General features: G+C 35.8%; 5 protein-coding genes, 1 long non-coding RNA gene, 3 other non-coding genes and 1 pseudogene across 12 annotated transcripts; 7 read left to right on the top strand and 3 right to left on the bottom strand.

Annotated features, from left to right (window-relative positions):
• Nucleotides 1–4,544: 4,544 nt before the first annotated feature.
• LOC103872805 (F-box/LRR-repeat protein At3g58980-like) lies at nt 4,545–7,373 on the top strand. Its single transcript, XM_033290471.1, has 4 exons — nt 4,545–5,226; nt 5,494–5,814; nt 5,931–6,074; nt 6,158–7,373. The coding sequence occupies exons 1-4, from the start codon at nt 4,603–4,605 to the stop codon at nt 6,470–6,472; spliced, it is 1,404 nt and encodes a 467-aa protein (XP_033146362.1). The 5' UTR covers nt 4,545–4,602; the 3' UTR covers nt 6,473–7,373.
• Nucleotides 6,577–9,326, bottom strand: LOC103872794 (F-box/LRR-repeat protein At4g14103-like). Its single transcript, XM_033275453.1, has 3 exons — nt 7,803–9,326; nt 7,373–7,718; nt 6,577–7,322 (listed from the first exon to the last, which is right to left on the bottom strand). Exons 1-3 carry the CDS (start codon nt 8,576–8,578, stop codon nt 7,140–7,142), a joined length of 1,305 nt encoding a protein of 434 aa, XP_033131344.1. The 5' UTR covers nt 8,579–9,326; the 3' UTR covers nt 6,577–7,139.
• A 14-nt stretch (nt 9,327–9,340) lies between these two features.
• On the top strand, nt 9,341–13,770 carry LOC117133655. The gene is made up of 2 exons (XR_004457588.1): nt 9,341–11,966; nt 12,132–13,770. It is a non-coding gene; the product is annotated as an uncharacterized LOC117133655 (long non-coding RNA).
• A 55-nt stretch (nt 13,771–13,825) lies between these two features.
• On the bottom strand, nt 13,826–16,343 carry LOC103872549. The gene is made up of 2 exons (XM_009150976.3): nt 14,731–16,343; nt 13,826–14,610 (listed from the first exon to the last, which is right to left on the bottom strand). The coding sequence occupies exons 1-2, from the start codon at nt 14,804–14,806 to the stop codon at nt 13,961–13,963; spliced, it is 726 nt and encodes a 241-aa protein (XP_009149224.1). The 5' UTR covers nt 14,807–16,343; the 3' UTR covers nt 13,826–13,960.
• A 35-nt stretch (nt 16,344–16,378) lies between these two features.
• TRNAV-AAC lies at nt 16,379–16,452 on the top strand. Its single transcript has one exon. It is a non-coding gene; the product is annotated as a tRNA-Val (tRNA).
• Nucleotides 16,453–16,507: 55 nt separating this feature from the next.
• Nucleotides 16,508–16,579, bottom strand: TRNAD-GUC. Its single transcript has one exon. It is a non-coding gene; the product is annotated as a tRNA-Asp (tRNA).
• A 13-nt stretch (nt 16,580–16,592) lies between these two features.
• On the top strand, nt 16,593–19,863 carry LOC103872527 (serine/threonine-protein kinase rio2). 3 transcript variants are annotated; one of them, XM_009150947.3, is made up of 14 exons: nt 16,593–16,776; nt 16,956–17,056; nt 17,168–17,214; nt 17,296–17,366; nt 17,463–17,576; nt 17,664–17,839; nt 17,931–18,019; nt 18,148–18,265; nt 18,394–18,467; nt 18,572–18,619; nt 18,725–18,893; nt 19,119–19,250; nt 19,367–19,465; nt 19,543–19,863. In XM_009150947.3, the coding sequence occupies exons 2-14, from the start codon at nt 16,973–16,975 to the stop codon at nt 19,690–19,692; spliced, it is 1,371 nt and encodes a 456-aa protein (XP_009149195.1). In that variant the 5' UTR covers nt 16,593–16,776; nt 16,956–16,972; the 3' UTR covers nt 19,693–19,863. The 3 variants fall into 3 exon arrangements, with proteins under 3 accessions (XP_009149195.1, XP_009149212.1, XP_009149203.1); XM_009150964.2 differs by having other exon boundaries at nt 16,596–16,776; nt 19,373–19,465; XM_009150955.2 differs by having other exon boundaries at nt 16,627–16,776; nt 16,961–17,056.
• A 201-nt stretch (nt 19,864–20,064) lies between these two features.
• Nucleotides 20,065–21,339, top strand: LOC103872520 (annotated as a pseudogene).
• Nucleotides 21,340–22,156: 817 nt separating this feature from the next.
• On the top strand, nt 22,157–27,219 carry LOC103872510 (rac-like GTP-binding protein RHO1). 2 transcript variants are annotated; one of them, XM_009150925.3, is made up of 6 exons: nt 22,157–22,272; nt 22,368–22,455; nt 22,546–22,655; nt 22,744–22,807; nt 22,903–23,033; nt 23,120–27,219. In XM_009150925.3, exons 1-6 carry the CDS (start codon nt 22,174–22,176, stop codon nt 23,219–23,221), a joined length of 594 nt encoding a protein of 197 aa, XP_009149173.1. In that variant the 5' UTR covers nt 22,157–22,173; the 3' UTR covers nt 23,222–27,219. The 2 variants fall into 2 exon arrangements, with proteins under 2 accessions (XP_009149173.1, XP_033146266.1); XM_033290375.1 differs by having other exon boundaries at nt 22,368–22,655.
• LOC117129251 lies at nt 23,876–24,071 on the top strand. The gene has a single exon (XR_004452896.1). It is a non-coding gene; the product is annotated as a U2 spliceosomal RNA (small nuclear RNA).
• Nucleotides 27,220–27,358: the final 139 nt, after the last annotated feature.

Below are 27,358 nucleotides of genomic sequence, written 5' to 3'. Positions count from 1 at the left end.
ATTAAAAAACTCATCTATTCCGTTTGAATAATACTTCACTTATTTTGGTAATTTCGAAAACAATTTACCGAATTAATTATTAAATTACTTATTTATATTATATTATATTTATTTTATATTATTTATTCTTAGTTTTGACTTTTATGAGTTTATGCATATTTTATGTAAACTATAAAGTCATCTTTTGCGGAATATTATATTTTTTATGTTATTATATTATTTTAAGTATGAAATAAAAACATTAAAGATTAAAAGAACTATTTCATAAATATAAAAAGTTTTACTCCAAAATGGAGTAATGGGTAAGATTACTCCATAAATGAAGTAACCCTAGCCATTACTCCATTTTGGAGTTGAATATGGAGTGGAGTTGGAGAAGATTTTACTCCATAATTGAGTTTAGAGTCAAAAATGGAGTAGGGTTGGAGATGCCCTAATACGTTTAATTGGTGAACTTATTTTTCTGGTCAAACAATCATGAATTTTAACTTATCTTCGCATACATTATACTACGTGCAGTTCAAATCATTTGCAAGTTATTCTATTTTGTTTAAACTGTTGGCGACATAATGATAACTACAGAAGAATACTATAAGAAAATATTCAAAACAGTATATAGTAACATAATATATAGTCAAATTAGTATATAAACTTCCAAATATTGGTTAGTTTGCAATATGGTATTGGTACTATTGATGGTAGTAATAGAAAAACTTATCAAGAATTAGAAGGGGAGAAAGACAGCAAATATCTTGTGGAAAAGTAAAGAAAAGGAAATTTCTTGGGTTGTAGACAAATTTTTGAAAGAGAGCAATATATATGTTACGATAATCTAAAATAAATTTGCTGGATATGATTGCTTAGGATTATACTGGACTACGTTGAGAAGTCATCAGGGCTGATTGTAGGTGAAGGAAAATCAAGTAATAAAAGGCTAATTTGGGGGTAAACGTAAACTTTCGGTTTTGAGTTCGATCTCTAGTGGAAATAAAGTTATTGCTACTTGGCTAGATGACATAGAGCTATGTTTCAAGTTTCATTTGAAAATTTGGGATCGGATTATTCATTGCTACTGTCTTTTTGGAGAATTAGCTGAGATTCGACACAAATGTTTCTGATTAATTAAAAATATTTGTAATGTGTACAATTTGGTAAGAAAACCACACTAATACGAAGGTTGTTGATTATAGCTTCTTTGGCCCAGGGAAGGTTGAAACAACGTGCCATACATTAATTGAATGTCGTGTGTTGTTGGAGTGCGAGACATATAGTTTCCACGTTCTTCCATATCAACGACTTTGTTTTTGTGTGTTACCTTCTACACAAGTGCTCTCTTCTTTTTAACATAGAAAAGATTAGTACACGTTATGCAATAGTGGAGTCAGCTAATAGGCATCATTCAATTGTACGTTAGTTTGCAAAGTAACATATTATATGGTTTTTGACCAAGTCAACAAACTTTAATTGACATAATGTCCCATTAATAAATTCATATTCAAATTCTAACTCAAATATCTGAAGTGATACATTTGCTAAATATTTTATACTTAGCCAAATTTAAAATTTTATATGTTTTGTATATCACTCATTTTGAACTTTTATTTATCGTTCTACAAAACTTCAATACTAACAAACAAATACACTAATTCATAGTTTTTTTTTTAACACTGAAATTATCATTCTGAAGTAGGGTGAAAACTTCAGTGAGAACATGGTCTCAAATGTTTACAACCAATGTAACAAATTAAGAGCAACAAACCAAAGCAACAAAATTCAAAAAGTAACAACCACCACCAATAGGTGGTGATACAGTCAACACTCTTTGCCACAAAGAGGATAGCAAAGGAGGCAAGTTACGGAGGGAACATAGTCGTTTCCTGCACTAACAGGCGATGGATCCAAGAAGATCCACCTGTAGCTACATAGGATTGGAGTCGTTGATCAGAGATAACACTATGAGCTATCAAAGTAGCCACTCTGTTACCCTCTTTCTCTACATGATCTAGCCTCCCGTCCGAGAAGAAGTTAAGACACTGAAGAATCTCTTAGACCAATTGATTGACATAAGGAATTGATGAACTTTTGCTGAACGCTTCTCTAAGTACACCAGACAAGGTTTCAAACATCACCTTGTCAATCTTTAAGCTAACCATAGCTTCCACAGACCACTGTAGTGAAATGAGATCCGCCAACAAAGCAGTATCTGATTCGCTAAAGGATCTTCTGCTATGAAACAGCACGGAACCTGCAGTATCCCTAACAATCCAAGCACCATCGCTATGACTCGCACCAGAAACCCAAGAAGAAGCGATATTGCACTTAACCCAAATTACCAGGAGGTTTAGACCAAACCTGAGAGCGTAGATTCTGGTCTACAGAAGAGGAGACCATATCTTGCGTCGAGGTCTGAAGATTTCTCCATATTTAAGCTTCTGTCTTAGCCTTCTCCAGAATGACAGCTGGATCCAATCTCGTATGTTCAAAGCAAAAGCTATTTCTAGCCTTCCATATATGCCCTAAGATCAAGGAGAATCTGTGGCCCGCCTCAGACAATAAATTTTTCTTTTTATTGCAAGATATCAAATGGTGCAGGTTGAGAAAAATAAATCGAGACCACCAGCCTGAGGGAGGCATAGGAACATAGGACAATGCCCAAACTGCCTGCGTAAAGTTTTTTAATAATAACCACATGATAAGAAAAAAGAAAAATAGAAGTCTCTCCATTCTTAAAAAATGAATCTTTTGTGTGTATAACACATGGTCTTTTAATAAGAAAAAAGAAGATGAAACGTGTCTCGGGTTGTGTAAGGTCGAAATATGTGAATGAACAATATACTGTATAATGGGAAAAGTGTCAATTTCGACCCCAACAATTTCGGTCGTGCCAAATACGATCCAAACAATTGATCAGTGCCAAATACGATCTCAACTTAATTATAATTCAAAAAACTACCCAAATTTCTTAAAACGTGTTTAAATTTACGTTGACTCTAACAGAAGTTAGTCAACCGTTAAGAAGATAAAACGACGTCGTTTGATATACGAGAAAAAGTGCCAATTTCAACCTCAACAATTTCAGTCGTGCCAAATAGGACCCGAACAAATGGTTAGTGCCAAAAACGACTCAACTCAATTATAATTTCAGAAAAAACTATTCAAACTTCTTAAAACGTGCATAAATCTATATTGACTCTAACAGAAGTTAGTCAACCGCTAACAAGATAAGACGAAGTCGTTTTGATATATATATATATATATATATATAAAATATGTTCATTCCAGGATTCAAATCCATGTCGGAATACCCTTTTAAAGGAGCACATAACAACTATACTAAAGTAACTTTTTAAAATATTATTACAAATTGAAATTTCCCATTATATAAACCACTATTCTTCTTCATCTCAGTGAAAGAAAGGCAAAAGGCCTTTTAACATTTTTGAACAAAATATCAAAAATACATAATATTAACCTTGAACAATAGAAAAATGTCCACTTAAGTTTAAAAATTAAAAATAATTTATATAAGAAAAGTTTATAAATAATTCAAAGTTGTAAGTATATTTAAGATCGCATAATAATAAAAATTTTATTATTTATATTTTAGTAAGATAGAGGTTTATAAAGATATGATAAATAAAAAAACATGTTAATGTATTTATATAAATCAGAAAAAATTATCACCAAAATTTTAAATTGGATAAAATGAAGAAAAATAGTAGTTTATATAATTTCAAATTTGTAGTAATATTTCAAAACATTACTTTTATCTAGTTGTTAGTATGCCCCTTTAAAAGGGTATCACAACACGGTTTGAGTCCCGGAATGTACATATTATTTATTTTTATTTTTTTAAAGATATATATACATATATTGATTGATGCACGTTTTAAGAAGTTCAGACATTTTTTCTTAAATTATAATAAAGTTGAGGTTGGTTTTGGCACTGACCATTTGTTCGGGTCCTATTTGGCACGATTGAGAGTGTTGGGGGTCAAAATTGGTACTTTTTCTCGTATATCAAAACGATGTCGTTTTATCTTGTTAATGATTGACTAACTTCTATCAGAGTCAATGTAGATTTAAGCACGTTTTAAGAAGTTTGGGTAGTTTTTTCGAATTATATTTGAATTGAGGTCGTATTCGGCACTGATCAATTGTTCGGGTCGTATTTGGCACGACCTAAATTGTTGGGGTCGAAATTAACACTTTTCCCCTGTATAATGCGATCTTTAGCAAATTAAACTTATAATTTTTTGGTCCAAAAAAACCTTGTAATTATATTATATATATGATCAAACTATCTGTGATTTTGCTAAAACACCAAAAAAGAAAGAAAAGAACTTGAGCGGAGATGAAGTTTCGAGAGGGCTTGGCAAAAATCAATAAACGTTGATAAAACAAATCCAAAACGCTGCGTTTAATAACTTCCTCATAAGTGAAGTGAGACACAAGTTCCCATCAGTTAAGATACATCAAAGAATCGCTTTCTTTCTCTCGTCACGCTCCCTCTCCCGCTCAAGGTTTCTCGAAAGAAGAGCTTCATCTATCTATTCATACGTCTCTACTTCGTCTTCATCTTCTTGTGGAATTCTTAGCGTCATGTTTGAAGTACCCAACGGAACGCATTGGTGCAAGAAGATGGACCGAATGAGTGGTCTAGCAGATGAAACGCTGAACGTGATCATGGGCTTTAATGGTGCAACAGAAGCTGCACGTGTGTTGACTCTTGCAAAAAGATTCAGGAACCTACATACCGTTGTAGGATCACTCAACTTGGACGACATAAATGACTTTCATGGTACGTTCTCCGAGTTTGTAAGTGAGAGATTGGGTTTGCTGGAAGATAATCAATTTGTAAGGAGGTTCTCGTTGAAGGCAAGAGCTATTCTTGATCCAGCTGACATCGCACAGTGGTTACGTGATGTGTTGAAGCGTGGGGTGGTGGATGTTAGTTTACACATTCATGGTAATAATGGTGCTCCACTTCCCTTGGAGTTGTTCAATAGCAGAAGTGTTGGTATGCTTAGACTAGGGCGTCACTTGGTGATCAGTGAAGTCCCCGCAACTGCTGCTCTACCCGCCCTTGAAACTCTTGTTCTCGACTCTGTCCGCTTCCATGCCTTTGGTGATTGTGCGTTTCAGGCGTTTCTGTCAGCTTGCCCTACGCTTAAAGATCTAACAATAAATGGTTGGTTTTGGGAAACGTGGAGATGGGGAGGGATGTTGTTGTTGAGATAAGCTTGAAGTAGCTTGGGATAGAAGCTACCTAATCCTAATGTGTTGTGGTTATCTAAAAGGATTAGGAAATAATGAGTTGTGTTAATCCTAATGAGTTTAGGATAATTAAAGAGTTATATAAGGATATGCAAGGGTGTTGCATAACTTGTGAGTGTTGAGAGCTTTAGTTTTTGAGGAAGTTTTCTAAAGCGAATAAAGAGTTTGAGTTTGAGTTATAATCTTTGAGCAAGAACTTTCTGTTTGATACAATAGTTGTCTAATAATTCTCTTCAACGACTTACTATTACTCGTAGAATGCAAAGTGGGTTTGATGGCTTTGATTATCAGGAGATAAGCTTCCAAACTCCAAGTCTCAGATACCTAGACTACACCAACTTCGTTCCTGATGCCTATCCAGTGGTCAACTTGGAGTCACTTGAAGAAGCTAAAATAGATCTTCAGGTGGTGGAAGATAGGGAATGGTTTGGAGAACTTTTAGAGGATCCTGACCATCTATCAAGTAATCCCACAAACTTCATTGAGGGGATAAAGAATGTAAAGTCCCTAACGTTGTCATCTTCGTCTACTTTTCAGGTATGTCTTTGATAATGGAATTGCATCTTAAGATTCGTAGGATGTTACATATATGATGGGCAATGTTTGATGAACTTACTTGCGCTGACTAGTTAGTTGATTTTCACTAATTACAGACGCTTTACTTCTTCCGTGAATCAATTCCCTTGTTTGAAAACCTGCATCACTTAACTATGAGACATAGTGACATGCGCATTTGCTGGCGATTTCTTCCCTTTTTGCTTAGCAAGACTCCAAATCTCAAGACCCTTCACATCGAGGTAAGTTCCTTGAATTTTCAAAACCATTGAGATGATGATATACTTTCAAATCTTCAATTTATAGTCTTCCCTTGGTGCTGCAGGGAGGTTTGCATTACGCTCAAAAATCTGAGTCACTTGATTATGTTTGCGAGTGTGTTTCCGAGTATTCTTGTCTATCGTCGTGTGCTGTGGAGTTCATGGATATAAACCTGTGGGACGATGGAGCTGAAGGAGAAATGGAGCAAATAAAGCACTTCTTAGGCAAATTAGCACATCTTGAACTGCTCAAAGTTCACTCATTGGGAAGCATAAGTGACGGGGAGAAGTTAAGAATCACCAATCACCTGCTCATGCTTCCAAGAGCATCTGTGCAAGGTGGAGATCTCTTTTCGTTGATACTACCAACTCAAACATGAAGGCTGATCTCTGATTCTACTACTTCAACAAGTCATTAATTATCGGTTCACTTTTAACACTAGTTACTCTTTTGTTTTCTGTTATTGGACATCTTTTAGTCTGATCTTGGCTATATTCTAGGCATTAATTGTTTGCAACGAAAGTCTCTCTGATGGTTTTGTTTTTAACTGATCATATGAACGTCAATCCAAGTAGAGCTTACTGATAGACCCGTTGAGAAAGATTTTTTATTAAATAATCAAAACTTAAAAGAAGGGACATTAATTAAGGTATTATTGGCTACAGAAAGAATTCAAACCAGAACTACTAATAGTTAACGACTTCCAACTTGCAATTTGGTGAAGCTCTCGGGGCCATCCTCAGATCCTCGAAGACTTGAGAGAGACGCAAGTCCTCCTCTAAGGAGGCATCCAAGTCTAATACGATGGCCAGTTGTTCAAGCAAAGGCATTTTCTTGAGGAAATGCTTGACTAATGACATCTCTCCACAAGTTGCACCAAAGTTTAATATCTTCAAGATCTTCACAGGACAAGATGATAAACACGAAGAAGAAGACCAAGGAGAGATACAGTCACAAGCATCTCCGCATCCATCCGTAACACGGTGGTACAGACCCTGAGGAAGGAAGGAAGGAAGGGGCATAAAGACACGGTAACATACAAATTGTTAAAACATATATAGTTTGTGCGTGTTCTGCATGTGACTTACATGGAAGACGAGAGTTTGTAGACTGGGGCAGTTGATGAGCAAGAGAGGCAAGGCATGCCATCCTCGTTCATCGTCACTTTCAATAGATAAATGATTCAAATTGTGGAATACCGGAACCATCTTACAAAAGTCTGCAATCACCTGAAAACATGAATAAAACTAGTTGGACCATGCAAGAGTAACAACTAATAATTAATAAAATTAAAAGGGAAGAAAGAGAAAACCTCAAGCGTATCAGAAGTTAAGTGCAGGGTTTGGACATTATGTATTCCCATGATAAGATTGGTGGCATCCCAAGGAGCTTCAAATTCGTCTGAATCTCTTGCACGCATCTGACCTTGGTTCGGTCCAACATCGAGCCTAGCTTCGACGAGTGAATCCAATTTGACAAGCGCATAGTTCAACGCAACAAAATCTGCGTAGTTTAAGTAGATGAGGTTTGGAGTATCAAATGAAACAAAGCGAGGCTTCTGGGTACCAAAGTGAGCGGGTACGACCAGTGGCTCTCCAAGGTTATCACTGCTCAAGATTAAACAAAACAAAAAATTGTGTTAAAAGTTCCCAACAACATGGACGTTTACAAAAAAATGTAACTGTGCTATTACATATGACTTCACTTACCTATCTTCCTCATCTGGACCGTGCCGTAACATATAGTCCGATTCATGGTAATAATGTTCACAATCAATAGTTAGTCTCTTGAGGGTCGAGGAAGACACTGATGCACCCGATATCCAACCGTGCCATTTTATACAATTTACAATCAACTCCTCAAGCACGGGACATTTAGATAGAAGCCGAGCAAATATGACATCTCCATAATGACGACTGATATCAATGGAATTGAGATGCAACGTTCTAAGTTTTGTAAAGATAACGTCTTCACGAAACAGACTGTGTTGGAATGGACCGAGTCCTCCACATCCTACTTTTAGCTTAATCAAGTTTTGGCCATGGAAGAAGATATTAGGATGAGTGCATGTGTGTAGTAGGCGCGAAGGGAAGAGTAATATTAAGGTAACATCTGTTGCTCCACGCCTCAGAGCTTTCACTATCCAATCCCCAACAAGATAGCTGTCTACACCTTTATGGCATCTGACAGAGAATTTTGTAATGGGAGAATTGGAGTGAAGAGCAAGAACTCTGTTCCCAAACTCCATGAAGCTAGTCCGTTTGCATTCTTCGGGTCTTTGATCAGGCATAAAGGTGGAGTCATCAAGATCAAGACTAGGTAGTAATGTAAACAAATCTCGCCAGCTCTTGGACAGAACCGATGTTGAAGCTGCCTCTTTTGTTGAGAGGAAAGACAAGATGTGACAACGTAGATCCTCTGGTAATTTGTTAATTGCACCTCCAACTTCGTTTTCCTTTCCATGCTTCCTTCTTTTGAGATCCATATTTGTTGATTTAAATCTCCACTTGAATAGGTTGGGTACTTATTAATTTATACCAAGCACACCAATTCCTAAACGAATTAGGACTGCACAATCCTAAAACTAAAGCCAAGTACAATTAGGGATAATCATTAATCAAGGATATTATGATAGTACATTTAATAATCACTGTACCTTATATACAACTAGGGCCGGGCCGCCCTACGGGCGGGAAGTTATAATAAAAGTGATTTTATAATAATTTATGAAGTAATTTAAAATTATGATAGATTAAAAAATATTATAAACGAAAAAATAATGAAAGACTTATGAGATCATTATAATTATTTTTTGTTTTGAATTATAATGACAGTAAATTTCACTATTCTCTGATAAATAACATTATATTTTTAATATTTATTTTAATTCAAATGTTTTGTTTTATAATATTCTTAATTAAACTAACTTATTTAAGGTTTTTTTTTGCGAATATGACTCAAAACTTGAAGTTATTCCTAAAGTAATTCATGCTTCTTTTTTTTTTGTGATGTAATTGTATATTCCCTTTGTATGTATGTTTTGTTAAGAGAAGTATATGTTTATGGTTTTGAGAATTTTAGGGTGTCGAAAGATTATTTATATTTGAGTTAAAATGTTTTAATGAGGAGGTTCATTGAATGATTTAATGTGATAGTCAATGAGGATGCATGAATCCAACCGACTTCCATAACAGTTCCAAAATTCAACCAAGGGTAGAAGAAGTAGAATCGAACAGTCAAATACGACGCCTTCCAACTGATCTTGATCGGAATTCAGCGTGGTCGGTGCAGCAAATCTTCATTGGCCGTATGTTTGAACCGGAGTTGTTAAAACGCAGCAGATATGTCTTTCGTTCGTCGACATTATTTTTGGAGAAGAAGTCGTCTCATGTGGGACCCTCTCATGTGTTACTCTACGGCCCAGAAACCCAATTATGTTAAGCCCAAAACACTGATCTGAAATATTTATTAACAAAAAGAGAAAAGCACATTAATAAATGTGATTAAGTGAAACAGTGAGTATCATCCAACCCGGACACGTGTTGACCTGTCAGGAACCGACTTTATGATGTGGCAAAGCAGGAGTGAGGCGAACATATTTATATATATATAGATTAGTAAATTAAAATTTTATTTAACCTATGATTCAATTTTTTTTTTGAACAACAACCTATGATTCAACTATATCAAGATTCTGGCCCCCTAAAAGACTTTTTGATACTTTATATAATAGCTAGGGTCGGTCCGCGCTACGCGCAGAATATGGTTTAAACGTGTTATATATAATTATATTATTATATATTTTCATTGCGTGTGTGTTTATGTTAGCATTTGCAAAAATAATGTATAAATAATAACGTTATGTTTTTAAGAATGTTTGGGTGTGGAAAAATTATATATACTCAGATTTATTATTGATTTTGATGGTTGTGTCTATAATAAGAGGTTGCGGAATATATCATATTATATAGGTTGGATGAAGTTTACGTGGTCTTCTGATTGTATGTTTTTATAAGGCTGAATCAATTATTGATTGGTCAAACTTGATTTGCTATATTTTGGAATCTGAAGAATGAGCTTGTAGTTTTTATGCTTATTATTTGTATGAATGGCATGGGCTGCAGAGAGTTGCATTTCGTAACAATTATGTATATTTTGTGTTAGTTTTTGTCTGTTTGTTTATAATCATTTTTTTCAATATCCCGATTAAGTTGATTTATTTATAAAATTTTGTTCAAACTGAAATTGATTTTTTTTTTATGAAAAGCAATGGAGACACTGACTGTGAAGAGATTAGCATAGCAAAACTAATCAAAATTTAAAACAATGAAGTGGAAAAGTGTAAAAAGAAAATGTGTCTATGGTTATACATGATAAACTATCTTCAAGAACTTCTCCAATTTTGCTTGAAATATAAACATTCAGTGCATCTACTTTCAAGATCATTGAGCTTGCAACTTCTTGGTGGTATCATGAGGATTATATTTGTACTATAAGACTTCCTCCTCATGATAGGAACAGCATCGTTTGATTTATCTCCAGCACTTGTCCGCTCTGGATTGTTGGTTTGCCACTTTTTTTTTTAACACTGATTTATTATGATCTTACAATTATGATATAGGAAATATTACATAGACGATTCGACAACCGACAATACTACCTGCCTTATGAAGACCTACGCCTAACTGCAGCACCTGAACCGTCCTATGAAGATCCACGCCTGACCAGATTTACTTGCACCATGTTGAAGATCTCTTGCAAGCCTTTCCTTTGTAGTGTCTGCATAATTGGTTAATAAACCGCTCTCTCCGGGACTTGAAACCTGGATTTCCTGTAATCTGCAATAAATTGCATAGTCTGGAATTCGAACCCCAAACCTGGGTGTAGAAGCCTTTAAACCTTAACCAATAGGCTACGGTGCTTCCACAAAGAAAGTTACCTTTAGCATATTGGTTGGTGGCAGAGAGCTTGAGATGTTTTAGGCCTTGTTGGGCTTGTTCGACGCAAAATATTGCTTGATTCCTCCAATATAATGCACTTCACCATTTTCATGGTTGAAGCAAACTTCCATCTCTTTCTATATATAAAATCTTGTTATTTTGTGATTATAAATAATCTAAAAAACACGGCTGGGCTTTTATATTACTTTCAATTTTTATATATCTAAATGAATAAAGGTTACAATATTTTATATTTATTTTGAATTTATTTATATATTAATATAATTAATTAAAAAAAAAACTGGTGAAAACTGTTTTAAATTTTATAGAAATTCATATTCATTTTTAATATTTAGTATATAGACTTATAAAAAAAAGATGTTGTATATATATATTATTACATAAAATATAAGTTTAGAATGGTGAAGTATCAAATTTTGCTCTTTTTTGATGATTTAGTGCAACATAAAATATAAGTTTAGAATGGTGAAGTATCAAATTTTGCTCTTTTTTTACGATTTGGCTGGACTATATGTATAGATGTCAAATACAAATTTTAGAGAAAAATAAATATCTAAGTGGGAGAAATTTTATCAAAGAAAATAGGTGATAAATAGTAAAAAGTATTTTCTCTTCTTACCGTTAGTCTCAAATCAATCGTTGAACTTTTATATTGTTGAAACCTGATATTTTTTGTTTACCAAATTTGTATCTTTTTAAGTTTTTATACATTGGATCTATTTAAATATGTATTCTTGGCCCATCTAAGTTACAGAAGTCCATCGAACAATAATAAACCTAATATGTAATTAAACTAACCCACCATTAAATAGAAAAAAACCCTAGATTAAACATTATAGTCTGCGGTATTGAATCTTTTTCTTTCTCAGCCGCACAAAACAACATCTCCTATGCTCGCCGTCATACATCTCTGTAATATCTTCTCACTGTTATGCTTTTCTTCTCTACACAAAACCTAGATCCTCTGTAACCTTCTCTTCTTGCCGTTTTCTAAAATCTCAAAAATTTGCTAAAGCCTTGTAGCCCTTGTTTGTCTTCCTTCAATCATAAAAAGTTGTTGTATCTTCTGATTTTGAGGTGGAGGAATAACGTCATGCTCATGCTCGTTGAGGAAGTGCTGAGAGATGTGAGATAACTTTGAAGATGATGCTAAAGGGATGAATCCTTACTTATTTATAGGTGAGAATGACCGCCTGAATGAACAATAAGAATCAGTGAATGCAAGATCGTGGTTTTAGAGGCCATTAATGATAATCAATTCGATTTGTAACTGTTGGAGGTGAAGAACAGAGACCGAAACGACATGAACAGAGACGGCTTGGAAGTTACTGTCAAAGCGCCGGACCAACATGCAATTTCAGAGACGGCCTAGCATTTGGTTGGATAGCGGCCCAGAGAGAATTATCCATATTAGAGTGTCTCGTGGAAGCCCATTTTTAAAAGACACAGTAGAGTGGATGCAATAAAAACGCATGGAAACGGTGAGTTTTGTATGTTGGGACAGGTGTCACGTTCACAGAGCTTGACTTTTTGAGCTGGCTGCTGAGGTGGCGCGTCCAGGAGAGAGATAACTCTACTTTATATATAAAGATGTACAATTTCCTAACAATAATAAATATATATATATATATATATATATATATCTACATGTTTCTTTATTAAAAATCTTCCTATCCTTATTCATATGATTTGCTCTCTTCCTTAGACAAAAACATATCTCCCATGGAACTGAGTTTGCCATTTATAGTTTGCCTTCGGTTTTGCATGGAACGGGATTAGTTTCGTCGGTTTGTATTTGTTTATTTTAAAACCGGTCTGATCAAACCAATAATACAGGAATCGAACGGCTTTCGCCTTTAGTTACCCTAATTTAGGGTTTTTTATTTAATGCTATAACACAAGTTCTCCTTCTAATTTCGTGTTCCAATGTTTGTGAGAGTTAAAGTCATTTTGCTTGTCTAATTAGTTTTGGTTTAAAATTTTCAGTTTTTCAGCATCAAAACCTGGTTTGAGTGGCTTCTTAATTAGCTTTTCATATACATGAGTAAACAAACGCAAGACAAGGATTGCTAAAAGTGGGTTAACTTTGACCAAGCAGCCAATATGGCCTCATCTTCTTCACCATAACTTGGTTCTTCTTCTCTACCCTCAGTGACCTTTGAACAATGGTGGATTCGTAAACTTTATCGAACGCCTTCTCTCATCACGAACTTCATTTTGATCAAACCGGTTCATCTTGATACCGGTTATGCTATCCGGTTCAATAACCGATCTATGAATTTGAGGTTATCTAAGGCTTAGCTTTTCCTTAGTGGTTTCAAGCTATTGTTTTAATGTTTCGAGAAGCTAAGACAAAACATTGTTTTCTTCTATGGCTCTTATTTAACAGACCGGAATGGAGCTTTTTTAGTTGTATGCGTTTGTGGTGTCCATCAGTCTATGCCATGACAAACCTTATATCAAATTACTTATAAAGAAAATCATCACCCAATTAACTGTTGTTGTTAAAACGGATGGTGGCAACTGATAAATTTTGTATAACTGACTACGTTATGATTAGATTATGTGATGGTTCCACTATATTCTGGGATTTCATTTTTAAAAATAATCTGAAGTTGTTAACTTTTTCATTGTGCTTGCTTTTATTTTACTCTATTAGAAAAAGAAAATATAGGTTTAAAAATGTATGTGTTGGGCGGCGTTTACTACACACAAAACGTAACTTTGCGGAGATAAGAGGTACGCAGAGAGAGTAGAGACTACTAGAGAGGTTCGTTGGAACGTGCTTCTTCTGTTATTAAATCACAACTGTGTTTTGTTTAGATCACTCTTTCATGACCAAAAATACAAAGCAGCCCAATACAATATTGGGGGAAATTATGGGATTAGGAGACTCTTCTTCTTCTTCAGTAGCAAACTTTTTTGGCCTCTACAATCTCATCATCTTCACTGTTGTACACAAATCTACTATGTTTCCCTGCAAATTCAGCTTGAGTCTTCTCCACCTCTTCTTCTTCTTCATCCCATAATGCTGCTGGCTTATCCGTGAAATCAAAAAGCAAAGAACGACTTATGCTCATACTCATTCCTTCCTTCTCTTCAAATATCTCACTTCCCTTCAAAGTCCCATTAACATAGCTTACTTGAGATGTTCTCAAGTGTCCGGCGACAACGGGGGATGCGATCTTTATCTGCACTTTATCATCTGAAAAGTTTGGAAACTGAGGAGTGTTTGCTGGAGTTGGGGCGAGAAGTCTCATCGGGGAAGTGACGAGATGGATGAAAGGGAGAGACTTTATTGAATGGGTAATAAGCTCTGTTCCTTCTTCAACCCTGTCCAAAAGGGTCTTGACTTGTCCTCTCAGAAGGGCTTCACCAGAACCAGGCGTGCTCTTGATGATTCTGCTGTTCTTTTTCTTACACACGAACCCTGAAGGAGGAGTCTGCATCGTTAGACCCACGATCGGTGAGTCGTTGGTTATGTCGGTGAGCGCCGATCTGTCTTCTTGTGCGTTGTTTTTCTTCCTTTGAGAGAAGCTTGAGTCCTCTGTTCTTCCTGAGCCAGAATCCAAGAGAAAAAGTTAAGATTCAGAAAGAAAAAGATTATCGAAACAGAACCTATCTATCAATATTATTAATATCCTTTAAAGAAACTACTTTGGAAAGATAAACATACTCAACGAATCAGAGTTGTTGGTAGGAAAGATAGGCTGAGATCCAGCGACTCTTCTTGATGATAATGGAGTCTCCATTTTGATTTTGATCCTTTTTTTTTGTACAAGGAAAGCTGTACTGAGAGACAAAGAAATCAAATCTCAATTTGAGGAGGGGGGGCAAGAAAGAATTAAAAAGACAGACCAGACAGAGAGAAACAAGTGTGAGGCTCTTAAGTCGCATCGTCCCAGTATTAAAAGGCGTGGGAGAAAAAAGGTTGCCGTTAGAAAGTTCTTCAGAAAAAAAAAAAAAGTAGCCGTTGCGTCTAAACGGAAAGGAAGGAGCCGTAAACCAATGTAAACTAGCCGTTAGGTTGATATGGGCTTTGACTAATTTAGACGGCTTGCATTTAAGCCCAGCCCGTTAATCAACCTGTTATAGACCAAAGACAAACTTGGGATTCGGTCGTCGGTTGATCTGGATTTTCGGTACTATTGCTAGTAAGTCTCATTTTGATATTTCTAACTTTTGGGTAGGGTTTAATTCTTTCAAAGTTCAGTTCGGATCAGATTATCATCAAAAAGTAATCTCAAATTTTTTTATCAAAATATTCAAAATATATAAATTATTCAAAAATCTAAATAAAATCTAGTTAGGCTATTTAAACTAATTAAGAAGTACTCAAAATAGCAAATAAAAACTACAAAAATCTTCTTATTTTTTGTCTGACTACAAAAATCTTTTAAAATACTATAAAATATCTAAATTACCTTAAAATATATAAAAAAATTAACACATTTAACTAATTTTGAATCCTAATTCGGATTTCAATTCGGTTCAGATTGTATCTGAATCCGAAAGTACAAAACTCTTAAATTCTGCTCGGATATTTGTTTATAACGGTTCAAATAAAATTCAGTTTTTCAGTTCGGGTTAATGTAGAGACTTCGGTTTAGGATAGAAACGCATATGCCTAGTTGGATCATTAGCTTGTTTGATTCTTGCTTTAGATCTTACGTTGAAATTTAGCTGGTCATGGTACAAATCAGTCATAGCCGAAACAGATTTCTTAAAATTCGATTTATACGATTAAAACCGGTTTAGACCCTTATAATTCAGTTTAATTAAGTAATAATGTTAGTACAAATCTGTAAAATTTTTAAATTTATTTTGTTGTGTATATTAAATTTTGATAATTTATCAAAATAATTTTATATTTAAACCTAAAAACTATCTATATATAATATAAATCATTAGTTTGTTAACAAATAGGCTCTGCATAGGTCCCGTATAATCCACCTAATCGCTAATACCGCTTATCGATTTCTTGAATATTGATACAACTTGTTGTTGGGCATGTGACTTTTCTAGTTTTTACTGTGGCTAGTTATGCATAAATGTGGAAGATTTCATGAATATTCTATCTTTGCATTTCTGTATACTCGTCATCGGTCTTTAAGTGGACTTCTCTTTAAGTTGATATTAACTTTGACAACCAAAAGATGCATAGGATGACAATAGTTTTAAACACAAAAGAAATTCGATAAACAAACAGTAAGATGCTAGCAATACCTACACCATGCTTATACTTGGCATAAATTCAGATAAGCAGAACCATTCAACTCATATAATGATATACTTGTTTAAGTAAGTAATCACACAAACAAGGTGGTTTCGTGGTGTAGTTGGTTATCACGTCAGTCTAACACACTGAAGGTCTCCAGTTCGAACCTGGACGAAGCCAATTTTTTTTCTTTAACTTTTATAGACGTAATTTAAAAAATTAAAAAAGAAAATTTCGCCGTTGCCGGGGATCGAACCCGGGTCACCCGCGTGACAGGCGGGAATACTTACCACTATACTACAACGACCTTGGTGATCAATGCAGGAACTGCATAAAATTAAACGCATTTAATCAGATTAATAATTGTTGGTCTTGAGATTTGGAAGTTCACACGAGAGAAACTTATTCATCCCTTTGCGCCGCTCTCTCTCTTTCAAAGTTTTTGGTGAAGAAAGCTTCTGCGGCTTTCCTCTTACATAAACAACTTGCTTTCGCATCGCTCAGGTTTGTATCCATCGTCAGACCTTACTGTCTCCGTTCTTGTCGGAACTATTTACCTAGAGTATTCTGAATTTAAATCGTGTCTAGTCTGCGTCTACTTGTAATTAGCGTTATCCTGAACTTGCAGCTCTAGGGTTTCATTCACTATTACATCAGTTTTATTAATTTTTTTATTTTATCAGAGTAGAAAGGGTAAAGGATGAAGCTTGATGTGAATGTGTTGAGATATCTATCCAAAGATGATTTTAGAGTTCTCACTGCTGTGGAGATGGGCATGCGAAACGTCAGTCTTCTCTTGTCCTTTTTTTTTTTGTTTATATCCTGGAATTGAATTTTAGGGTTTAGGGTTTATTGACCTTATCCTCTGAAAATACTTTCTTTGACGTGTTTGCAGCATGAGATTGTTCCTTCTGAGCTCGTAGATCGCATTGCTGGTCTCAAGTATGCACCCATCTTGATGCTTACTTGTTTGTTTTGATGAAACATATTGTGTAACTCACATACATACCTGTTATTGGACAGACATGGAGGCACATACAAGGTCCTGAAGAACTTGCTCAAGTATAAGCTTTTGCATCACGACAGATCTAAATGTGAGTAGAGTCTCTCTCTCTCTCTCATATTAGTAGTTTTTTTCTGCTTGTCAGTCTTAGGAAATTTACATGGTTATTTCTCTATTGTCTGTCTAGATGATGGATTCCGACTCACTTATCTGGGTTACGACTTTCTTGCCATTAAAACATTGGTCAACCGTGGTGTCTTTACTGGTGTTGGTCGTCAGATTGGGGTTGGCAAAGAGTCTGGTAAGTCTTTTATTTCGATCCCCATTGGTGTCTTGAAGAGAGACTGGCCCGGTTGCTGATTGTTATGGGTTGTTTGCATATTTGTAGACATATTTGAGGTGGCTCAGGAAGACGGAACTATTCTGGCAATGAAGCTGCATAGACTAGGGAGAACCTCCTTTAGGGCTGTCAAATCTAAGCGTGACTACTTGAGGCATCGCAGTAGTTTCAGCTGGTTGTATCTCTCCCGTCTTGCTGCTCTCAAGGAGTTTGCTTTTATGAAGGTTGTTTCCTTCTTCCACTGATTTAGTAACACTATTCTTGTGGCCGTATCATCTTTTGGTCTAAACGTTTGTTTCGCTTCTGAATGAGCAGGCTTTGCAAGAACATGACTTTCCGGTTCCCAAAGCTATTGACTGCAATAGGCACTGCGTTATCATGTCTCTTGTCCAAGGCTACCCCATGTAAGTACTTACCCTCATATCTATTCACTGGTGCTAGAAGGTTGATCCATTTGCTTCACTTACCCACTAAGAAACAGTTATAACCTTGCTGCTGTGAATCACATCTTTCACGTTATCATTTATGACAGGGTTCAGGTGAAGCAGTTACAGAACCCTGAGACAGTTTTCGAGAAGATTATAGGCATTGTTGTTCGTTTGGCTGAGCATGGTCTTATTCATTGCGACTTCAACGAATTCAACATGATGGTGAGATACTTACATTTATGCGTCTATTTTAAGCAGCCTCCTTATATGAGTTATTTACTACTTCTGTAATTATACTAGTTTTGTCCTCTGCTTACTAATAATTTTCATCGTCACCTTTTGGTTTATAGATTGATGATGAAGAGAAGTTAACGATGATTGACTTTCCACAAATGGTATCTGTTTCACACCAGAATGCGCAGATGTATGTGATGTCTCTCATCTCTGGATCGTGCCTCAGGCCTCTCTTTTCATTTTTCATGCTGTGTTCTTGTTTTGTTTATGTATTTTTTTTTTTTTGTCTTTCAGGTACTTTGACCGTGATATCGAATGCATATTCAAGTTTTTCAGGAAAAGGTTAGTTACCAATTGATGTATTTAGTTAGATATCATCTGTTCACAATACCTGCTCGCAAACAACCTCATCCTTACATTTTTGTGAACTCTGGTCCTTTCTTCAAGGTTTAATATGACTTTCCAAGAAGATAGGGATGAGGCGGATGAGACAGAGGTGGAAGTGGATGAGAACAGCAGACCATCTTTCTATGATATAACTAAAGATGAAAATGCTCTGGACAGAGAACTAGAAGCTAGTGGTTTCACAAAAAAAGAGCAGAATGACCTCGATAAAGTATGTGAACCTATAACCTCAGTAATAACTACTGGTTATCTATATCTGGGGCTGTATGTACTTGAGAATCACATATATAACCATTTGCTTCTAGGTGTTGCGTGTGTATTTTGACTTATAGGCGGCCTAGTGTGTTAGTTGCGTTCTAATATGCAGCATTGCTCACTTTCTGTTTTGTTTGTGAATGGAATATATAATGAAACATGTGGTTTCTGTCTTGTGTAGTTTATTGAAGGTGGGCTGGAGAAGAGTGAAGATTCTGATGAGGATGAGGAATCTGATGATGAAGAGCAGACTGCTGAGTCCAATGAAGAAGAAAACCTAAATGAAATGAAATCACTACAGCTGCAAGAGGAGGTATAAATTTTTCAAAGTTCATCTTATAACAGAAACATGTACAGGGCGAAGTTATTCTCCCCTTTTGCACTTCCTCCTCGTGCTAACAACACTACATGCTTTGTATGATGTTGTAGGAGCAGAAAAGTTCAGATGGAGTTGAGGCAGAAGCTGAGTTGGATGATAATGAGAAAGGCGAAAGCAGTGGAGATGAAGATGAAGCTGGAAGAGATGAGGTTAGTGTTGTCTGTGTAGTAATAACTGAGAGAGTATTGAGTTAAACTTGACAAATATGCACCTTCCTTTGCTTCAGGAGCTGGACAAAAAACTGGGCAAACAAAGACGCAGAGCCATGGCAGCAGCCAGGGGAGGCAGAAAGTCGCAGTCTTCAAGAAACACATACAAGGACAAAGGAGGCCGTTCCCAAAACTCAAAGATCCACACCAACATGAGCGGCTGGTGATAAAAACTTTCTAGAGCAATTTTGGGGGAGATACAACAAAACTACACTAAACTTTGCATAATGGGCCTTTAAATGTTGTAAACGGGCTTAATCTCAATCTTCGAATATCTAAATTATATGGATATGTTTCAAACTTTCTATATGAAAATATCATATGATATTTTGTCTTAATGTGTTTGATTTTTGTTTTAGAGGGGCAAATCAGAAAGTAATATGCAAGTTAAGGGAGTAGTTGAGAAACGTTCTCTCACTAAGCGGAAATAGAAAATACAAAGCAACGGCTAGTGAACCTCAACGGTAAAAAATTTAAACTTTTTTTTTTATAAAATCTCAACGTCTTCTCCACAGCACTCTCTTCCTATTCCTTAGAGATTCATTTGTCTTCTTTTCCATTGACTCTCTTCAAAGATGATGAAATATGTATTCAGGCCGACCAAATCCGCTCCATGTTCTCCTGCAAAGCCTCTCGGTACCTGTTCTCCTGCAAGAAGCCACTCGGCTACTGGGTAACTTGGGATGGGCTTTGATGCAGAGAGACAACTTTGTTGAAGCTGGAGAAGCGTACATGAGAGCTTTGTCTATCGCACCGGACAACAACAAGATGTGTAATCTCGGTATCTGTCTTATGAAGCAAGGCAGGATCGATGAAGCTAAAGAGACGCTAAGACGTGTGAAGCCAGCGGTGGTGGATGGTCCTAGAGGAGTGGATTCTCACCTAAAGGCTTACGAGAGAGAGCAACAGATGCTCAGTGATCTTGGTTCTGAAACGATGAGGAGAGGAGGGGGTGATAGAGTTGAGCAGAGGAGGCTTTTCGACGCGATGTTTGGGTCTTCCTTTCCTCTCTTTGGCAGCCTCAGCCTTGTAGAAAAGAGAGCGTGAAGCCCAAGGCAAAGCCGGATGGATATGGTGACGAGAACGTGAAGACAAATGTGAATGTATTAGCAAATCCATTAAGGGTCGATCCAAAACCATTCGGGTCTTCCTCCTCTATATGGCAGCAGCAGCCTCAGCCTTTTAACGTGAAGCCCAAGGCAAAGCTGGATTTGAGAAACGATGGATACAATGACGATAACGTGAAGACGAATGTGAATGTTGTAAACAATCCATTAAGGGTCGATGCAAAACCATTCATCTCTTCGAATATGATCAGCAAAAACGAGAAGCTCAAGAGAACGAGATCTTCTAGCCAAACAACAATGGGAATGTTGAGTTGTAGTGGTGGTGAGGGAGAGACAAACGCTAAGAGATGATTGTCAACGGAGAAGAAAGCAATAGAGTGTGTATTTCCAGACAACAAGGAGTTTGAAGAAGCGATGATCATGGCTGTTTTGGGGATAGAGACGAAAGTGGTCGACAAGAAGAGGCTAAAAGTTTTTCAGGACATCACTTTGTCCTGTCTAAGCCCAAGAGCCTGATGAGTTATCTCAATCAGAATCTCTAACCAATCTATTTTCTAATTTATTAGTTTTCTAAGTAAAGTTGGGGGTGGGTACTTGGTGATGCCAAAAAAAAAGGAGATGAGCTCTTAATCTCCTTGGTGATTTAAATTTAATGTTTTTATCAGCTTATAAAGTTGCTACATTTTTTGTTTATTCTTCTTCACAATTAATGCCATTGACCAATAATGAAGGTTGAAAGTTATGTTCTTTGCTAATCTACAAGAAGAAGGATCCACGAGTCATATCATTTTTTTTTTGTGAAGCCCTAGCAATGTAAACCTCAAGAGTCAAGACACAGACGTTGAGATTTTCTAACGCATATCCAAACAAAAGCCATTAGATATTGAGTAAAACCCCTCAAGTAGTTGTGTTCCCCATTTTCTAATGTTTCAATAAGAACCTCTTCAAGTGTTGCTTATTCACATGTCACATGCGTGTCCCATTTACAACAAACAATATAGCATTTCGTTAGGAGTGCGTATAATTATGCTGCAACCTAACCATGGTTAGCATTGTTAGTTAGGGCCGTAGAGTGTATATCGCTCTAATTAAAACAACTGTCATGATTTGTAAGCAATAAAGAAAGGATTCGCTATTAAAGATTGAAATGAGATTTGATTTGGGCAGCAGAAAAAAGACACAACTCCTTGATAAAATTACACATACATAAACAATTTGTAATAATATATAAGTTTTTGGTGTGGAAATCCACAATAGTCGGAAATAGACAGAGAACGTTTCAACACCATTTTTCCCGGGCAAAAGCTAACTAACTAACTAACTAACTAACTCTTTGTTCTCGTTTCTGTCACCTTTTTGTTGTTGTTGTTGTTACGTCCCCCCCTCTTTCTTTGGGTTCATAGGATTTCTAGTTTTCGGGACAAAGTTCTTTTATTTTTCAAGAATGCCAAGATGCTCGATTGAGGTTGAGCATCCAGACAACGAAGAAGAAAATTAACAAAATCTTCGAGCTTTTCTTCTCTTTTTTTTTTTGGTTTTTTTCCCCTGAAATTATTAACCAATAATCTTCGAGTAGAGAAAATGAGCGCTTCAAGATTTGTAAAGTGTGTGACGGTTGGTGATGGAGCTGTCGGAAAAACATGTTTGTTGATTTCTTACACTAGCAACACTTTCCCTACGGTTCTGTCCAACTTTTTACCTCTGTTCTTTCTTTAAATAGATTTTCATCTGCACAACAACATCTCATCATGTTCTTGTTTTTCTAAACATTACAGGATTATGTGCCCACCGTTTTCGATAATTTCAGTGCAAATGTGGTGGTTAATGGAGCCACCGTCAATCTTGGATTGTGGGATACTGCAGGTTCTTTTCATATAAACTTTTCTTTCTTTTTTTTTTCCTGTGCTTTTGAATCTCAGATTTTGAAAATGTGGGTATTAATGATTAAAACAGGGCAAGAGGATTACAACAGATTAAGACCACTAAGCTACCGTGGAGCAGACGTTTTCATATTGGCCTTCTCTCTTATCAGTAAAGCCAGTTATGAAAACGTCTCCAAAAAGGTAACTTAATTTAATCAATAATCTTTCCTTTGGTCTTATTGTTGTTATCTCTCTCTTTCTCACAAAATTCACCATTGTGTGTTTGCAGTGGATCCCGGAGTTGAAACATTACGCACCTGGTGTCCCCATTATCCTTGTTGGATCAAAGCTTGGTGAGCTTTTTCATTATTTTGCTCATCTCTCACGTTTTAATGGATAGATTGTGACACAATGTGTGTGTGTGTGTTGCTGCTCATATATCTCACAGATCTTCGAGATGATAAGCAGTTCTTCATCGACCATCCTGGTGCTGTCCCAATCTCTACTGCTCAGGGAGAGGAGCTGAAGAAGCTAATAGAAGCACCTTTTTACATCGAATGCAGTTCCAAATCTCAAGAGGTATTTTTTTTTGGTTAGTGCACTCCATGACAGGTTTCTAGTCTTGATCACTATAAAGTTAATTTTATAAATGTTTTTGAGTGCAGAATGTGAAGGCAGTGTTTGACGCGGCCATACGAGTGGTGTTGCAACCTCCTAAGCAGAAGAAGAAAAAGAGCAAAGCGCAGAAGGCATGCTCCATCCTATGAAGATGATTTGGAAAACTCTGCATTTTATTTGTGGTTTTGGTATATTATAATCTTCTAAGTTAACGCTCCATCAATGTGTTAATGGACAAACACCCAAGTTTGGTTTTGGTCTTTTTCATGTTCTTAATACTAATGGAGTTTCGAACCTAACATCTTTTGCTTCTGCAATTCACTCATATGCACAATTAGCACAAGAACCATGTTATCAATCAGTTTCAATTCCCAACACAACTATTTATCAATACGGTGCACATCTCTCGAATTAGGAAACAAGACTGGTTTATTATCTTAGTCATAGCTTTGCCTGTTTCCATGGTTCTGATCCTCAGTATGATCCAAACTTTTATGTTTGCTTTCCAAGGAACAACTTTTAAAGTTTTCCATCTTTTTTGGCTCAAGCTCTCAAAGTAATAAAACCATAGTCCACAGGATAAGATCCTCTTATGGGCACATGACAGATCGCTGAGATTCAATTAACACCACCTCAAATTTGCTTCTTCTAGATTTGCAAAGTTTCAAGGTTCGTGAAATTATCGTATTATTTGGTTAAACAAAACTAAAGAGGCAATTTCTCAAGTCCCACATCGGTAAGCTAAAGAAAGTTAGTCATAACCTTAGCGCTATAAAATAGAAGTCGAGCCCTCCTTAGAAATCATACCTTTTTCGGCCTTTTGGCTAAGATTAAGTGTAGTGTTTGTTCTTATCAGTTTAATATCTGATATGTTGGCCACACGCCTTCTTCATATTAACTCTATTTTTTAAGAGAGAAAGTCTGTCATGATAGCTTGCTATCTAGGCTTCTATAAGTCACCCATGTGTTTCATTGCTGCAAGGATCTGGCTCAACCCACCAGAGCAATAGTTCAACTCTTTAACTTAGTCTTTATGCTAATCACAAAACCAAGCAAATCAATTTAACACCCTTATGGTATCTCTCTTAGCTGCTTCCATCTCTCACCGGACCTAAAATCGGTCAATTCCTACATCAACAAGGGCCAACGATCAGTACATAAACATGTTACCTGTGCGAAAACATACATCAACTAATACAATACATTGACCTAATTTCCGTTAGTCAAACGTTGAGTTGTCGTTAACCAATAACAGAAAATCGGCTAATTCATACATCAATATAGACCAATGGTTTTAATCAATACATAAACATTTCACATGTGCAAAACACATACATCAACTAATACAAAATTTCAATTCAATACATGAACTTTCGATATGGTTTTAATATACACTAAAGTTTGACATGCGCGTCTGTGTGGATATTTGTTGTTAATTTTTTTATAAATTATTTAATGACATTTTTAAATATATAACTTTTTGTTCATTGTTTTATTCCTACACATAAAATCGAACCCATCCGGATCTGGAAAGATCATATTCAAATCCCACCCGAAATTTTATAATACCCGAATAAAACATAATTTCAAAACCCAAAAAAAACTCGATATCCGAAAGAACCAATCCATACCCAACCGTATACCTGATATCCATATATAACTGATTTTGTTAAGAAAGAAAAAGTTTTTTTGTTAACTAGTTTGAATTCTTGTCGCAGATGGAGAAAATTCATTCAAACATATGAATTTATTATGGTTAGCACGTAAAATAAACGTTGTCAAATTATTATGACAGATATAATTAATGAAGTAGTTAAGAACTATGAAAAAATGTAAAAGATATAATAAAACAGTTAAATATAGGTAAGTTATGTTTTATATTTCTGTAAGACATGCTGTCAAATTATTTGGAAAAAAAATGCAATTAATAAAGTAATTAAGTTGAGTGAAAATAAGGAAAGAAGATATATAATAAATCTGTTGAAAATAATGTTATTTTTATTTTGTACTTAAATTTAATAAAATAGAGTTACCTAATTTCCACTAGTCAAATAATACTGGAAATAAATTGTTTGTCACATGTTGATTAAGTAAAGTTTTTATTACCGTATTAGGTAGGAATTGACAGAGAGAAACGAGAATGTTTAGCTTATCGAAGACATTCTCTTTTCTCTCTGTTCAATTTTGTCTTCTTTTGTTTTTTCGGTTTTAGTGTTTTTTGTTGAAAAAGTTGAAGAAAAAAATTAAAGAGAAAAGCTAACTAATGAATTACACAAGAAAGAAATTGTTTGACCTACATGATTTATTTTTCTCATTCAATTACCACGTAATACAATTTAATTACCACGTAATACAGTTTAATTACCACATAATATAATAAAAAACCTTACTTAATCAACACGTGACAGACAATTTATCTTCGATATTGTTTGACTAGTGGAAATTAGGTAAATGTCAAGCTTTAGTGTATGTTAAAACCAGATTTCAAAAGTTCATGTATTGAATTTAAATTTTGTATTAGTTGATGTATGTTTTTGCATACGTGAAGTGTTTATGTATTGATCTGTACCATTGGCCCATGTTGATGTATGAATTAGCCGATTTTCTATTACCGGTGGTTAACGACAACTCAACGTTTGATTAACGGAAATTAGGTCAATGTATGATAAAACCAAATTTTGAAAGTTCATGTGTGAAAATTAAATTTTGTACTAGTTGATGTATGTTTTCGCACATATAACATGTTTATGTATTGCTCGGGACCGTTGATCCTTGTTGATGTAGGAATTGGCCGATTTCCCTCTCTCTAAAATATGTTTGAGAAAATGTATATCCTCCTTACTGTATTTGCTGCAGGCACTTGACATATACAAAACATTTGTATTTTAAAAAAAAAAGGCATTTGGAGTAGATGACTAAAATAAGAATGGTATTTAGGTAAATGGACATGTTACTGATAAACTTTCTAAATGGCGGTAATAGCCCTATAACTTGGTATACAAATAGACTTGCATGTACTACAAGCTGACCAGATAATATTAATAAAGATCATATAGCTACCTAATTCATGCAAATCTTTATGTGGGGAAATGCAATAAATTGTCTAAACTACATTATTATCGTCATTTTCAAATCTTCTTCTCTCTTCCTTTGTTTTTGGAGTCTATAAAAAAACTGTATGGATCTATCGCACATCTGTTTGGGAGGAAGCATAATAGAAGATGGTGTATGCTCTGCTTGTAGATTAGCCGGACCGAAACGAGACGCAAATTTCTGCTCAGCTTGTAGTTTCTAGCCTCATTTCCACAACAGAAGCATACAGGGCTGTAGCACCAATCTGGGCTGTGAACCCCTGCTCGGAGGATGTGGTGCTCTGTTGGCTCTCTCTCTCTCTCTCTCTCTCTCTCTCTCTCTCTCTCTCTCTCTCTCTCTCTCTCTCTCTCTCTCTCTCTCTCTCTCTCTCTCTCTCTCTCTCTCTCTCTTATTTTCTCATCCCCAACTGTCTGAATTAGATCTGTCATTGTATTTGTTATCCTGGTTTCTAAACAAAGATCTGAAATTCTCCTTTCTCTCGAATCAATCAATTGCTGCAGTTGCTAGAAACGAATCTCCAAAGCTTCACGTGACAGACCATATCCTTGTCAGATTCCATGTCTACCTTGAGCCCATCACCTCTTTTTACCATCTTCGAGCCATATCTTCTATATCCATAGCTAAGGAAACCACTTACATTGTTTGAGATCGTCAGCGGAGCGCTCACATTAACCGGTGTGGAGGGATATGAGATCAGCCTGGGTGAGCATGTTCATCTGAGGAGCCGGTGTCGCCCTAAGCAGAGTCATAAGTAGCTAAATCAGCAAGTAATAAAGTTGTGCCCTTCTTCTTTGTTTTGGTGGCGAAGGCAACATATAAGTTGAGAGTATTGATGGATCTCATCTTCGTGTTCCTCGGCTTTAAGAGCCTCACAATGCTTTGATTTTCTATTATTTTTTTCTTTTTTTCGAATAAAAAAGGGTTTTCGTTGTTCGGAATTTCCATATCCATTGTATACTTTGATTTTAATGGGGTATATATATCTGATTTAATAGCCCAAGCACGATGTTTTGATGCTTTGTGATCTTGTCTGACAATGTCTGATTTGCTCTTATTTGGCATGTCTTCTTACATATCCATCACTGCCTTAGAGGACACTGATAGGTTTTAATTTGTAAGATTCAACCTATGAGAAGCTAGTTTCGTTCATAGTGGTTATTAATAGTGTGCAAAAGACTGTCGTTTCTATAATA

The sequence above is a fragment of the Brassica rapa genome, chromosome A01, assembly GCF_000309985.2.
Source record: "Brassica rapa cultivar Chiifu-401-42 chromosome A01, CAAS_Brap_v3.01, whole genome shotgun sequence".
Classification (NCBI taxonomy): domain Eukaryota; kingdom Viridiplantae; phylum Streptophyta; class Magnoliopsida; order Brassicales; family Brassicaceae; genus Brassica; species Brassica rapa.
Note: the sequence above shows the minus strand (reverse complement) of the source record. Positions and strands in the feature narration are given on the sequence as shown.

Excerpts from the sequence above, each read along its gene's own strand:
- LOC103872805 (XM_033290471.1), top strand. The coding sequence starts at position 4,603 with ATGTTTGAAGTACCCAACGGAACGCATTGGTGCAAGAAGATGGACCGA. Across the intron at positions 5,227-5,493 it reads CGTGGAGATGGGGAGGGATG|TTGTCTAATAATTCTCTTCA; the intron begins TTGTTGTTGAGA and ends TTGATACAATAG. Across the intron at positions 6,075-6,157 it reads TCAAGACCCTTCACATCGAG|GGAGGTTTGCATTACGCTCA; the intron begins GTAAGTTCCTTG and ends TTGGTGCTGCAG.
- LOC103872794 (XM_033275453.1), bottom strand. The coding sequence starts at position 8,578 with ATGGATCTCAAAAGAAGGAAGCATGGAAAGGAAAACGAAGTTGGAGGT. Across the intron at positions 7,719-7,802 it reads GGTCCAGATGAGGAAGATAG|TTGTTTAATCTTGAGCAGTG; the intron begins GTAAGTGAAGTC and ends CAATTTTTTGTT. Across the intron at positions 7,323-7,372 it reads TCCCTTTTAATTTTATTAAT|GTGATTGCAGACTTTTGTAA; the intron begins TATTAGTTGTTA and ends TCATGTTTTCAG.
- LOC103872549 (XM_009150976.3), bottom strand. The coding sequence starts at position 14,806 with ATGGAGACTCCATTATCATCAAGAAGAGTCGCTGGATCTCAGCCTATC. Across the intron at positions 14,611-14,730 it reads CAACAACTCTGATTCGTTGA|GAAGAACAGAGGACTCAAGC; the intron begins GTATGTTTATCT and ends ATTCTGGCTCAG.
- LOC103872527 (XM_009150947.3), top strand. The coding sequence starts at position 16,973 with ATGAAGCTTGATGTGAATGTGTTGAGATATCTATCCAAAGATGATTTT. Across the intron at positions 17,367-17,462 it reads GCATCACGACAGATCTAAAT|ATGATGGATTCCGACTCACT; the intron begins GTGAGTAGAGTC and ends TTGTCTGTCTAG. Across the intron at positions 18,468-18,571 it reads TCACACCAGAATGCGCAGAT|GTACTTTGACCGTGATATCG; the intron begins GTATGTGATGTC and ends TTTGTCTTTCAG.
- LOC103872510 (XM_033290375.1), top strand. The coding sequence starts at position 22,174 with ATGAGCGCTTCAAGATTTGTAAAGTGTGTGACGGTTGGTGATGGAGCT. Across the intron at positions 22,656-22,743 it reads ATGAAAACGTCTCCAAAAAG|TGGATCCCGGAGTTGAAACA; the intron begins GTAACTTAATTT and ends GTGTGTTTGCAG. Across the intron at positions 22,808-22,902 it reads CCTTGTTGGATCAAAGCTTG|ATCTTCGAGATGATAAGCAG; the intron begins GTGAGCTTTTTC and ends TATATCTCACAG.